Here is a 12,971-nt window from a genome sequence, read left to right as displayed (position 1 = left end):
GGTGGTTGTGGTGTCTCAGGTGTTGTTTGGAGGTGGTTGTGGTGTCTCAGGTGTTGGACATTCCTTGTTGGAAAAGAGATGGGGACTAAGATAACGTATCCTTGGAGAAAATATCCATGAGGTTGGACTCGATGATCCTTGTGGGTCATCAGGTGTTGTTTGGGAGTGGTTGTGGTGTCTCAGGGTGTGTTTGGGGGTGATTGTGGTGTCTCAGGGGGTGTTTGGGGGTGATTGTGGTGTCTCAGAGAGTGTCTGGGGGTGGTTCTGGTGTCTCAGGAGGCTTTTAGGGGTGGTTGTGGTGTCTCAGGGAGTGTCTGGGGATGGTTGTGGTGTCTCAGGTGGTGTTTGGGGATGGTTGTGGTGTCTCAGGGGGTGTTTGGGGGTGGTTGTGGTGTCTCAGGTGGTGTTTGGGGGTGGTTGTGGTGTCTCAGGGGGTGTCTGCTCCTCTCTAGGGTTGCTGGGCAGGGACTCAGAAAGATCCAGAACAGGCTGTGGAACGGGGGGTGCGTTTCATAATTAGGTTATTTTGCATTTTTATCCCTGATCTTGTTCCCAGGCTCAGCAGAGAGGCCAAGGGTTGAGAACTGGACATCTCATATCTGTCCCCCAGCTCAAGGGTTGCACTTGGGTGCTTATGGAAAAGGCAGTTTGGATCCATCCTTCCTTAAAAAGATAAATCACAAGGAGATCCTTGACCTTTTCTTTGAGACTTTGTCTTGGTGGCAGAGATGTACTTTGGGCTGAAAAGGATTGTCAGGGTGGAAGTTTTCAAAGCAATTTAAATTTAATTCCTTGCTGTGGTCCCTCCTTTGCCTCCCTTTCTCCTGCTGATTCCTCAGAGCTGGAACCCCCTTGGGTTTGGGAACCACAAACCAGAACCTCGTGGTAGGGTTGGTTCTTCTCTCTTTGCTCCCTGTGCTGGAGGATAGTGCAGAGTGGGGATACCTTGGATTTGTGATGGATAACATAGAAAGGCAGCTTGGAGATCCAAACCTGGAGTGCAGGACGTGGGATGTGGAGCTTTTTGATGTGCTTGTGATTTCTTGGGATTCAGCCTCGCCCTGGACCTTTTGGCCAGTTGTGTCTGCCACTCTGGGTGTTTTTTCTCTTCCTGCTGAAGCCTCTCATGTCAAGAAAATGATAATTTCAGCTACAACCTGAACCTGAACGGGGTGGTGTTTGTCATCCTGAACCTGACCATGGACTAGAACAGTCCATGACTGGCCAGAGAAGGGGATAAAAAACAAGTTTTTGAAGTTTAAAATAGGGTTGGTCAAGTGGTTCTGTGCTCCTGTTCTGCCTTTTCCCTGCAAATAAATCACTGCTGTGGGTCCACGGCAGACTGAGATCACAATTTACTTCACAGGGACCAAATTGTAGGGTCAACCCAGAGCCTTCTCACTGCTCTGCAACCATCTGGGGGGGCTGTTCACTCCTGCAGCAAAATGAAAGGAGTCCAGAGGAGGCCCCGGAGCTGCTGCCAGGGCTGGAGCCCCTCTGCTCTGGAGCCAGGCTGGGAGAGCTGAGGGGGGTTCCCCTGGAGAAGAGAAGGCTCCAGGGAGAGCTGAGAGCCCCTTGCAGGGCCTGAAGGGGCTCCAGGAGAGCTGGAGAGGGACTGGGGACAAGGCATGGAGAGACAGGGCACAGGGAATGGCTTCCCAGTGCCAGAGGGCAGGGATAGATGGGATATTGGGAAGGAATTGTTGGCTGTGAGGGTGGGGAGGCCCTGGGCAGGTTGGGCAGAGAAGCTGTGGCTGCCCCTGGATCCCTGGAAGTGTCCAAGGCCAGGTTGGAGCAACCTGGGCTAGTGGAAGGTGTCCATGACAGGGGGTTGGAACTGGATGAGCTTTAAGGTCTCTTCCAGCCCAACCCATTCCAGGATTCCACCCCATCTCGAGGCAGGTGCAGTCCCATCCCTGGGTGTGATCCAAACCTGGCTGGTGGGATGGGGTGACCCCACAGTCAGGGGGACCCTGCAGTGGGTGCTGGGCAGCAGGGCCGGGGCAAGAGAGCTCGGTCCCAGTGCCCTGGCAGGGGTGGGTGCTGTCCGTGGTGATGAAGTGCAGCCCTGGGACCCCCCTGTGTTCCCTGGAGCCCCCCAGGGAGGAGACCCCTGTGTCCCCTTCTCCCAGATTTGCCTCAGTGGGAAAAGGGAGGGGGTTTGGTCCCTGATGATTTCTGAGTTCCCCATCTTCCTGCCTCCTGGGGGTTTTTCCTGTTTGGACAGAAGGTTATTTATTTATTTATTAGTACAAATGGATCTCTCGGATGGAAATAGAGCCATTAAGGTTTTGGGCCACTCAAAAAGATGTGGAGGGGCTGGAGCGTGTGCAGGGAAGGGAACGGAGCTGGGAAGGAGCTGGAGCAGCAGGAGCAGCTGAGGGAGCTGGGGGGGCTCAGCCTGGAGAAAAGGAGGCTCAGGGGGGACCTTCTGGATCCCTAAAATGCCCTGGAAGGAGGTTGGAGCCAGGGGGGTCGGGCTCTGCTCCCAGGGAACAAGGGACAGGAGGAGAGGGAACAGCCTCAGGCTGTGCCAGGGGAGGTTGAGATTGGATACTGGGGAAAATTCCTTCCTGGAAAGGGTTGTCCATCCCTGGCACAGCTGCCCAGGGCAGTGGTGGATCCCCATCCCTGGAGGGATTTCAAATCCCTGTGGATGTGGCCCTTGGGGACAGGGGTCAGTGGTGGCCTTGGCAGTGCTGGGGGTGGTTGGACTGGATGATCTCAGAGAGCTTTTCCATCCTAAAGGGTTCTGTGATTCCAAATCTGAAGGAATGTTGGATGTAGTGGTTTGACCCCAGTCTGTGGTTAAGCCCCCAATCAACTGCTGCTCACCCTCCACCTCCTCAGAAGATCTGGGGACACAATGTGAGGGGCCAGAACAAGAAAACTTGTGTGTCAAGGTAAAGACACTTTAATAAGGAAAAGGGAAAAAACAATTCTCACTTTTCATGGTTGCTGGATTCATTCCTCACTTTTCACCTTCTGGTGGGAGCCCTTCCTCCTTCTGATTGCCTGATCTGTGCAGGAATATTATTAATTCAGAATTTGGGTTTCAAAGTTGGTCCTTAATGCTTAAAAATTATTAATATGAAGTGTCCTGAGTGCAGGTATCTCATTTCCTGCACAACCCCCCCGTGTTCTGGAGTGCTTTGTGGGGTAGAGGGACAGAGCTGCACCCACTGGACATGTGTCTTTGGTTGTGTTCTGCCCACCAGAGATTGCTGAGGCTTCTACTTCTCTGCTTCCAAGAAAACCTCAGGATGGAAAACCAGGCATGGTCCTGGGTGGTCCTTATTTAAGTTTAGGCAGGAGAACTCCTGATCCTGGTTCACAGGCTGGAAAAAGTGGGGTAAATGTAAATTTGCACCTCTAGGAAGCACTTCAGGAGGTTCTGGTTTGGAGTTCTCCACCTGGGCTGGGCGAACTGTCCTGGTGATCCTGTTATTCCTCACCCCTGTGGAGCAATCCCTTCATCCCCGCGGCAAAATTTCCAGGAAGAGCTTTGAAAGGGAAGAACGAGCCAGAAGGGTTTTGGCCCCTACTGTCAATTCCAGTGGAGAAGATTCTGTCCCTTGGAGCAACTTGAGAGAGCTCTGGCAGCTCCACGAGCATTGTCCAGTTTGGAGACATCACGGTCCAGCCTCGTCCCACTGGAGTACAGTTGCCTCCCAGAACCGGAGCGCGGGAGTGGGAACAGCTGGAAAACGAGCTGGGAGAAGCCTCAAACCGGGGTTTTATGAGTGTCCAGTTGCTGCAGGAGGGTTTGCACTTCACAGTGAGCAGCTCCCCAGCCTGCCCGGTCGGTGCCAGCCCTTCCCTTTGTAGTAAACGACATCCAGAGGGCTACAAAGCTCCGCCGGATTCTTCCCGTTTCCAGCGGCTTTTCTTCTGTGCTGCTGTTGAGTCCAGCAGGACAAGCTCCACCAGCGTCGTCCCTCTTTTTCCTCTTGTCCCCAAAACAGGTGTCCTGTGAAGTGGTGGGGTCCACTTGGGCTCCCTGGTGCTCCTTTGTAGGGAAGTTCTAAGGGAGGACGTCACCCCTCGGAAAAAACGGCCTCTCGGCATCTTTGAGGGACAAACAAACAAATTCCAGGCAGTTTTGCTCCTGGGAGAAGGAGTTTGGCACTCAGGACGCCAGCAGGTGTGAGGCATGGCCAAGATTCCTCATGTTTGGCATTCTTGGCTCTAGGGACAAGTTGGAGTTCTCTAAATGAGCAGAATAGATTCCTTACAAAGTTGTGGGAGCTGGAGCAGCGACCCCGGAGAGCTCTCCTGGCTCTGCCCGAGAAATGTCTTCCTTAGGTGCCATCAGCCTTCACCTTTTCTTTGGGAATTATGGAAGAGACATCTTGGACCCTGGGAAAACCCCCTGTGTTCCAGACAGAGCCTGTTGAGTCTCACATGAGCCGGAGTGAGATCACAGGGTCGGCAGGACCCTCTGTCCCATTCCAGGGTTACAGTGTCCTGGGAATCCTCCTGACTGTAGGAATACAGTCATTTTTTTTCCCCAGGGTTAAGCCATGGGATAGTCAAAGGACACTGAGACCACACAGGATGGAGCAAATCTACAGCAGGGACACCTTCCACTAGCCCAGGTTGCTCCAGCCTGGCCTTGGACACTTCCAGGGATCCAGGGGCAGCCACAGCTTCTCTGGGAAACCCATGCCAGGGCCTCCCCACCCTCCCAGCCAGGAATTCCTTCCCAATATCCCATCTATCCCTGCCCTCTGTCAGTGGGAAGCCATTCCCTGTGTGCTGTCCCTCCATGCCTTGTCCCCAGTCCCTCTCCAGCTCTCCTGGAGCCCCTTCAGGCCCTGCAAGGGGCTCTCAGCTCTCCCTGGAGCCTTCTCTTCTCCAGGGGAACCCCCCCAGCTCTCCCAGCCTGGCTCCAGAGCAGAGGGGCTCCAGCCCTGGCAGCAGCTCCGGGGCCTCCTCTGGGCTTGATCCAAGAAATCCATGTCTTTCTTGTCCTGAGGACTCCAGAGCTGGAGCTGCAGAACCAACACTTCTGGCAGCAGTGGAGTTTTATCCCATAAGGTGAACGGATCCTTCTTGGAATGTGTGTCCCATGAAGTCACCCCCCTACCCTGCTCCATGTCCTCTGCTGGAGCTGAGCCTTGGTGGATTCCATGCTGTGTGTCCCATGTTCCTCAACCCCAGCTAATCCCACAGGCCCAGGAGGTGGTTCCTGAATTCCTGAATTCCGGTTCTCTGGAATTGCCGCTGTTTCAGTCAGGAGGGTTTTTTTTCCCTTCCCTGTGGATCAAACGTATCTCTGCTCGTTCCATGTCTTTACATCAAAAACCATCAAGGTTCAGAGATTCATGTCCTTGTATCCCAAATTATCCAAAGCCAGAGCAGGGCATCCTTTAATCTGGGCCAGCCTGGTGCTGGCGACATCACAGTCGAACATTTCCATGAAAAACTTGGCTTCCATGGGTTAAATTTGCTTCAGGAATTGTTGAACCCAAAAGTTCTTTCAGGACAGAGAGGGTTTGGCTGTTTACAGAGGCTGACAGGTCTCCCTCTGCTCCCAGCTCCAGGAACGTGCCCGGTGCAAGATTCGGGAACGAGATTTGGGAAGCTGATGTTTGGTGGACTGGGAAATTTTTTGGACAGGATGAATAAATCCTTTGTTCTTGCAAATGAAAAGGCATTAAAAAAAAAAAGACTAGGGGAGATATCAGGGGCAAAATCAGTCCCATTGTGGGGGTGGTCCAAGGTCTCAGGTCGTGGTCAAGTCTCAAAAATCGAGGATTTATTTATGGTTTTGAACGTTGGTGCTGCAGCTTTGGCTCGGAAAATCAAGTCATTGCTGGGGGGGATGTGCTAAATCTGAATTTTTAGGTATGTCCAAATATCGAAATGTTAGTTAAAGATCTAAATCTGTAAATATTAGACACGTGAAATTGTGCAGTGTGTTGAACCAGCCAGAGAGAGGATTCCCTGGAATCACAGACTGGTTGATAGACTTGGCTATTTTGGAAAGATTTTGAATAATAGGAATATTTTTTCAGGGCTGTGGTGTGTGTGTGGAAGACATGGTCTGTTTTTTTCCTTAAAAAACCATAAATATATATGTCATAATTATATTGTTCCTTATCCTACACTTAGATTTATACCCTGCTTCAAATCCCAGCACATTTTTTGGGGGAGTCTTGGCTTTATTTCGCACAAACTTTCTTGTGGTCCCGGGTTGACCTTCCATGTCCCCATAATCCCCTTCGATTAGGGATTTGAAATTAGGAATTTGAAATTAGGAATGTGAAAATTATCAGGGATTTAATGGCTCGCAACTGGGAGCTCTGCAGAGCAGCCCCAGCAGATTTTTTTTTTGGGAGCGTGTGTGGGCTTAAAAAGTTTTCACAGAAGATCAGAGGCTGTGAAAACGCTGCAGTTGCTTTGAAAGAATTTCTCGGGGGGGAGGAAACTCCGGCTTTTTTGGCAATATCCCGATTTCACAAACCTTTCTCGGGAATATTTCTCCGTGGATCGCGTTCGGCTCCAGCGTCCCGAATCCAAGCTGTTTGATCCCGAGTCGGAATTCACTGGAAAGCTGGGCCTGCTTTGATGGTGATGGGAAGGGATGACAGATTTCTCTGAAGGATGGAATGGGGAGGGCCTGCTGGTGCTTCCCTGTCTGCTCCAGTGATCTCCAGGAGTTTTGCAATCAGGGATTTGGGAGCCAGAAGCTCCCAAGAAACACTTTTTAAGTGTTTTAACAACTGGAGGCCGATCGCTCTCAACGCCGGCGAGGCAAAACTGTGTCCTGAGGAGGCCACAAACCAGCTGAAATGTGGGTTTGGGAGCTGCTTCGGGAGTTTGAAAGGCCTGGCAGGCTCCAAATGGAAAATCAAGGGCCAGGAAGGCGGGATAAAATCGGCATTGATGGGATAAAATTGGCATTGATGGGATAAAATCGACATTGATGGGATAAAAGTGCTGCCTCGTGTTTGCAGTTGTCAAATAAAGGGTTATAAAAAGTGAGAGGGATGTTGGTGAGGGCTGTTCCCAGCTTTGTGCCCTCGGTTCAGCTCTGACCAGGGAATCCTGGAATGATTTGGGCTGGAAGGGACCTTCAAGATTATCCAATTCCATCCCCTGCCATTGGCAGGGACACCTTCCACTAGCCCAGGTTGTTCCAACCTGGCCTTGGACACTTCCAGGGATCCAGGGGCAGCCACAGCTTCTCTGGGAAATTCATTCCAGGACCTCCCCACCCTCCCAGCCAGGAATTTCTTCCCAATATCCCACCTGGCAGTGGGAAGTCATTCCCTGTGTCCTGTCCCTCTGTGCCTTGTCCCCAGTCCCTCTCCAGCTCTCCTGGAGCCCCTTTAGGCCCTGCCAGGGGCTCTCAGTTCTCCCTGGAGCCTTCTCTTCTCCAGGGGAACCCCCCCAGCTCTCCCAGCCTTCGGGTGGGTTGTGTTGAACATCCCAGATGAACATGGGAAGGGTCCCACGAGTGATCCCAGCCTCATCCTTTGCTTGGAAACCTTCCTCCTTCCCAGAGAGCCAACCCTGCTCATCCAGGAAAGCTGCTGAGATGGAATGTTTGGTGCAGGGGTGGGAAGGAAAGTGCAGTGAGATGGTTGAGTGGACTCACAGCACCCCAAAAATTAATTCTCTTTGCTGCCTTGTTCCCAGCAAACCTCCTACTTCCCTTCCCTGCACTGATGGTTTGGGAATGACAGGTTTTTTGGGGATCTCGATGTGATGCTGATGATGCAGGCTTGGATATGCCCATGTCTGTAGCTTCACTTTCTATCTCTGCATCTTTCTTTTTGGGAATTGGAGCCACCTGCTTTGGTGGAAGGTGTCCCTGCCCACGGCAGGGGAGTGGAATGAGATGATCCTGAAGTTCCTTTCCAACCCAAACCAGTCTCTGCTCCATCATTTCCACTCCCACCGAGAAGCTCTGCGTGGCTGAGCACCGAGTTCCTTTGCATGGAGGAGATTCTTTACCACCAGTTCCACATGATCCAGGAGTTTCTTTCCCAGAATCCCCCGTTTTTCCCTTCCCAGCCCATCCCTTTGCCCTCCCTGCTGGCTGAGCCGAGCAGGACCCTCGCCCCGGGCGTGAGGTTGGCAAACCTTCCTTCATCCCGAAACTCCTCTTTCTTCATCCCACCTCCTTCCCAGCCCAAAGGCCTCTGAAGCACAATTAAAACTATAGAAAATAAACATGTTTCCAAGGCCTGTCCATTGGGCCCTTTCATCTTTTCTCCCCCTTTTCTTTTTTTTAATCCCCCACCACATGTCAACAGAACACGCCCCTGCTCTCCGGATTTTCGGGGAGAAGGGGACGGTTCCTTCAGCTTTTAAGGCCCGGCCAACAAGTTTTAATTCCGTGTTCCCTCCAACATCTCCAAAGGACAAGAGCCTCTTGTATGCAAATTTCCCCCTCTGATCTTTCCTTTCCCTCCCTCCATCCCAACCCTTGGAAAAAAGCTCTTCCTCGTCCCCGCTCACGGCTCAGCCTGTTGTTGAAAGGTGGTGGAGCCTTTGTGGCGCCTCTTCCCTGAGCACACACACACACACACAAAAAAAGGCAAAATAAAATAACAATTCCAGCTTTATTTTAAAACAAATCAAACTGGGAATCTAAAGAATAAGTTGGGTTTGGTTTGTTTGATCCCCTTTTGTTGCATAAGGACTTTGTGCCGGGACGCCCCTGGTCAAAATGAATCTGCTGCAGTGGGGTTGGAAATGGGGCAAAATCAGCATTAAAAGGACATTTTCCCGCTTTAAAACCTTGAAAAAATTAAAAAAATTGAAGTGAAATCAGATATAATGTTATATAACAATCATATGTTAGCAACTTGGTTATTGTACCTGAAATCTCCCTGTTGAACCTGCTCCTGTTGGAGTTACTCACACCTGTATTTGATATTTTGGAGTGACACTTATTTATATATTATATAATAATACATGTTCTATAATTTTTTTTTAGAGTTGCACTTAAATGTGATTTTTTTTTAATATTTTTTTTAGACTTGCACTTACCTAAATGTGATTTTTTTAAATATTTTTTTAGGCTTGCACTTACCTAAAATGTGATGTTTTTTTAAATATTTTTTTAGACTTGCACTTACCTAAATGTGATTTTTTTAAATATTTTTTAGACTTGCACTTACCTAAATGTGATTTTTTTTAATATTTTTTTAGACTTGCACTTACCTAAATGTGATTTTTTTAAAATATTTTTTAGACTTGCACTAACTTAAATGTGATTTTTTTTTTATTTAGAGTGACACTTATTGATATATTAGTTTTTTGAAGAGCTGCACTTACCTGGATGTGATTTTTTTGCCAAGTGTCATTTATTCCTAATTGATTATTTTTCAGCCTTGCACTTATACATATATAGAATTTTTTGCAGTTGCACTTTATATGTGATTTTTGGGGGGGAGGTTCCACTTTCCTGTACTTATTCCACGTATTCCACATATTTCACACCCATCTCCTGCCGTTTTCCAGGTGCCTGGAGCCCAGGATTTGGTGGATTTCTCCCCAGTTTATCGCTGCCTGCACATCTATTCTGTCCTGGTGAGTGACCCATGGGGTGATTTATTTATATTTATTTATATTTATTTATATTTATTTATATTTATTTATATTTATTTATATTTATTTATATTTATTTATATTTATTTATCATTTCTGCCTTGAAAGTGCATTCCCTGAAGGAGAAAATAGCCCAGGGATAGAGGATGGATTTGGGTAAAACCCTCAGAGTTCACACAGAGCTTGGAAATATAAAGGGATATTTCCTCCAAATATCACAAATCCCGAGTTTTTAATGTATAGATTTCTTAGTTTCCACCAAGATTTTCACCTTTGCCTATAGTATCTTCTTTATTTAGTGAAAACAGAAGAGTTTTGGGCAGGAATTTGTTTGATTTTATGATTCCATGATATGGTTTTCCTCCAAAAATTCTCCTTTGTCCACTGTATCTTAATTTTTCAATGAAAGAGAGGAGTTTTGGGGAGGAATTGGTTGGATTTTATGAATTTTTGACTTATTTTTCCTCCAAGAATTCATCTTTGGCCAGAGTATATTGATTATTCAGTGCAAATGGAGGAGTTTTGGGGCAAGAATTGGTTTGAAATGAACTCTTTGCTGCTCTACAAGAACTTTGCTGCCCTTCAAACATCGTTTGCCAGGAGCAGATTTGCTGCCAGATCCCACCAATTCCACATTTGACTGGATCACTTCCGCATCCCTGATGGAAAAATGGGATCCAACTGGAACTATTCTGTGTCAGGGCTCATTTTTTGACTGTAAATTGTCCCCTTGAGCTGTGTCAGGTTCTGGAGAACTTTTGGGAGAGCTCCTGTGTTTGAGCTGCTTTTTCTCCTGGGCGTTACGAGCACGTGAGGCACTAATTTGTTCATTATTAATTTATCAGGAGCTCAGATAAGGCTCCTGATAAATTAATATCAAAATAAACTAGTTTATTATTGATTATGAAATCCAATTATTTTATTTTTATATTAAGATTAAATAAAATTATTAAATTAATAATCAAAGCTCCCTTCGGAGCTCACCCTCCGACTCGTAATTCCCGAGGTGCCTCCGGCGGCTCCCAAGCTTTGCATCCACCATCCCAACCAACCTGTGGGGTCTGCATCCATTTTTTTATGGAGCTTGGGAGCTGTTGGAGGGCCCTTCTCCCGTGGTTGGACATTCCAGAGCCCAGGCAGCACATGAAAGGAACACTCCGTTCCCAACTTTCCTCCCTTTCCGAGCCAGGCTCAAGAGGGAATTGTTTTTAAGGCCCTTCCAAAGTTTCTCCAGCAGGAATTTTGCTGAAGGAGAAGAATTGTCCTAAAACCCCAGTTATATAAGACCTTTTTCTGTGCCCTCAGCTGTTAATAATTATGCCATTTGGCTCCTTTACCGGGATATTTTATCGGGATGAAGGAATTGCCCTCCCCGAAATTGCGTCGCCGTGTTTAGGTTGGACAAAACCCTCCTCCTCAGTTCGTTTGCTAATTGAAGATTTCAACTGCTCCGAGAGTTTTCGTGGCTTTCCAAGTGTCACTTTATTTGGGAGAAACTTCAGGGGAAAATATGGATGATGAAAACAGGATATTTGGGATAATATTGGAGCAGCTCACGGGCCTCGGTGCAGATTTAATGCTGTGTTTGGACCTGAAGGTGGGATGAGGAGGAGGATGAAGGGATTCTGGTGGTGGCTGGAGCAGTTTGGCACATTTCAAATAGTTTTTGTTTCTACATTTGGGTTGGTTTGTTTTTTTTTTTTGTTGTCTTGTTGCTTTGCTTTCTAATCTGAAATATCAGTCCATCCTCCAAAATGTATCAGGGAAATGCTGCTGTTCCAAGGCAGGTTTCATGGCCGGATCCGTGGGATGGATCTGAGTGGGATTGTCTTCTGCTGGAGGTGGGAATAGTGCAGGAGACTTGTGATGGTCTCTCCACAACACCCTGACAAGAGGATGGGGCCTGCTGGGACCGGTCACTTCTCCCAAAAAACGAGGGACAGGATGAGAGGAAACGGCCTCAAGTTGTGCCAGGGGAGGATTAGGTTGGATATTGGGAAAATTTTTTCCATGGAAAGGGTTGTCCAGCCCTTGCACAGCTGCCCAGGGCAGTGGTGGATCCCCATCCCTGGAGGGATTTAAAATCCCTGGGGATGTGGCACTTGGGGACATGGTTGGGGTGGCCTTGGCACTGCTGGAGTTGGACTCAGTCTCTGGGGTCTTTTCCACCAGAAACGATTCCATGGGGAGGTTAAACCTGGAGCAGGGGTTCTGTGCCAGCAGGTCAGTGTCCTCTGTCCCCATCCTGAGCTGAGATCACTCAGTCCTCCCATTCCTCCTTCTCCATTTCCACCAGAATCCCTGATAAGGCCAAAAACCCCCGGGCAGAAGGTGTGTTAGTGAGATGGGAGCGCCAGAAAAAGGTTCCCGAGGCTCCTGAGAAGAAAACTGCCCTTTTCCTGACCCGTGATTGAATCCTGCCCCAGCTTTCCAGGCCCAACTTGGGCTGAACAATGTCAGGGATCCTGCAAGCATCGGGGGAAACGGCCACATCAGTGTCAGACGGAAGGATCATAATGTAATAGTTACCAAAAAATCCCAATATTTGTCATTTACAATGGCGTTATCTCGGCGCTTGGCCCGCAGTTAAAAAGGCCCACGTTGAATAAACATCGGGATATTTATTATTTTTAGTGAAATCGACCTTCCAGTCACCTCGGTTTTATGGCTGCGCTGCTTATAAATTCCCAAAGGATTATTTGAAAAATCCTACTCATATCTGGCAGCCTTATCAGCGGGGCAGGAGTTCACATATTGTACCGGGAGGTCACCCTCCGGTCATGGTCTTCCAGAGGGGGCCAGGCACCTGTAAATCCTTCCTTCAGCAACCAAGGCGAAGTACAATATCAAACAGGCAGGGAGACTTTTCCAGGAAACGCTGAACTTTCTCAGGAAGGGCAGAGGAGGGGGAAAGAAAGTGAAGGAAGGTCGGCCGGGGGTTAATTGAGAGTTGGACCTTGGCGTGGTGGCGGCTCCGGGGCAGGACGGGCTCTGCTGGGATTCTTTATGGGACTATTCATCCCGATTCCTTTTCCCTGAGAAACGGGGCTGGCGGTGCCTCGAGGAAGAAATGGGCGTAGGGGAGGCTTTGGGTGTCTGGAGATACGGAGCAAAACAGCCCAGGAGTGCAACTGGGGGTTATTTCACTTGGGTTGTCCCTGGGTGCAACTCCTGCTTTGCTCAGGTGATTTGGGTTTGTGTCCCTGGAACAAAACAAAACATCCTAAAGTTGGATTTGTGTGTTATTTCACTTGGGTTCTCTGTGTGAGTGCAACTCCTGCTTTGCTCAGGTGATTTGGGTTTATGTCCCTGGAACAAAACAAAACACGCTAAAAGTGGATTTGTGTATTGTTTCATTTGGGTTATCCCTGTGTGCAACTCCTGCTTTGCTCAGGTGATTTGGG

The 12,971-nt window shown here is 48.7% G+C and overlaps 1 protein-coding gene across 1 annotated transcript in view; it reads left to right on the top strand.

The window, feature by feature from the left end:
- EXOC6B (exocyst complex component 6B) overlaps window positions 1-12,971 on the top strand; it is a 326,193-nt gene that overhangs the window by 139,973 nt on the left and 173,249 nt on the right. Inside the window, exon 8 of the mRNA XM_027701907.1 lies at window positions 9,481-9,549. Within this exon, the coding sequence (XP_027557708.1) occupies window positions 9,481-9,549 (69 nt within the window). The remainder of the gene's footprint in view (window positions 1-9,480; window positions 9,550-12,971) is intronic.

Source organism: Neopelma chrysocephalum, unplaced genomic scaffold (assembly GCF_003984885.1).
Source record: "Neopelma chrysocephalum unplaced genomic scaffold, ASM398488v2 Primary Assembly neopelma1_174, whole genome shotgun sequence".
NCBI lineage: Eukaryota > Metazoa > Chordata > Aves > Passeriformes > Pipridae > Neopelma > Neopelma chrysocephalum.
The sequence above is the reverse complement of the archived record's forward strand: the minus strand, read 5'-3'. Positions and strand labels throughout refer to the sequence as shown.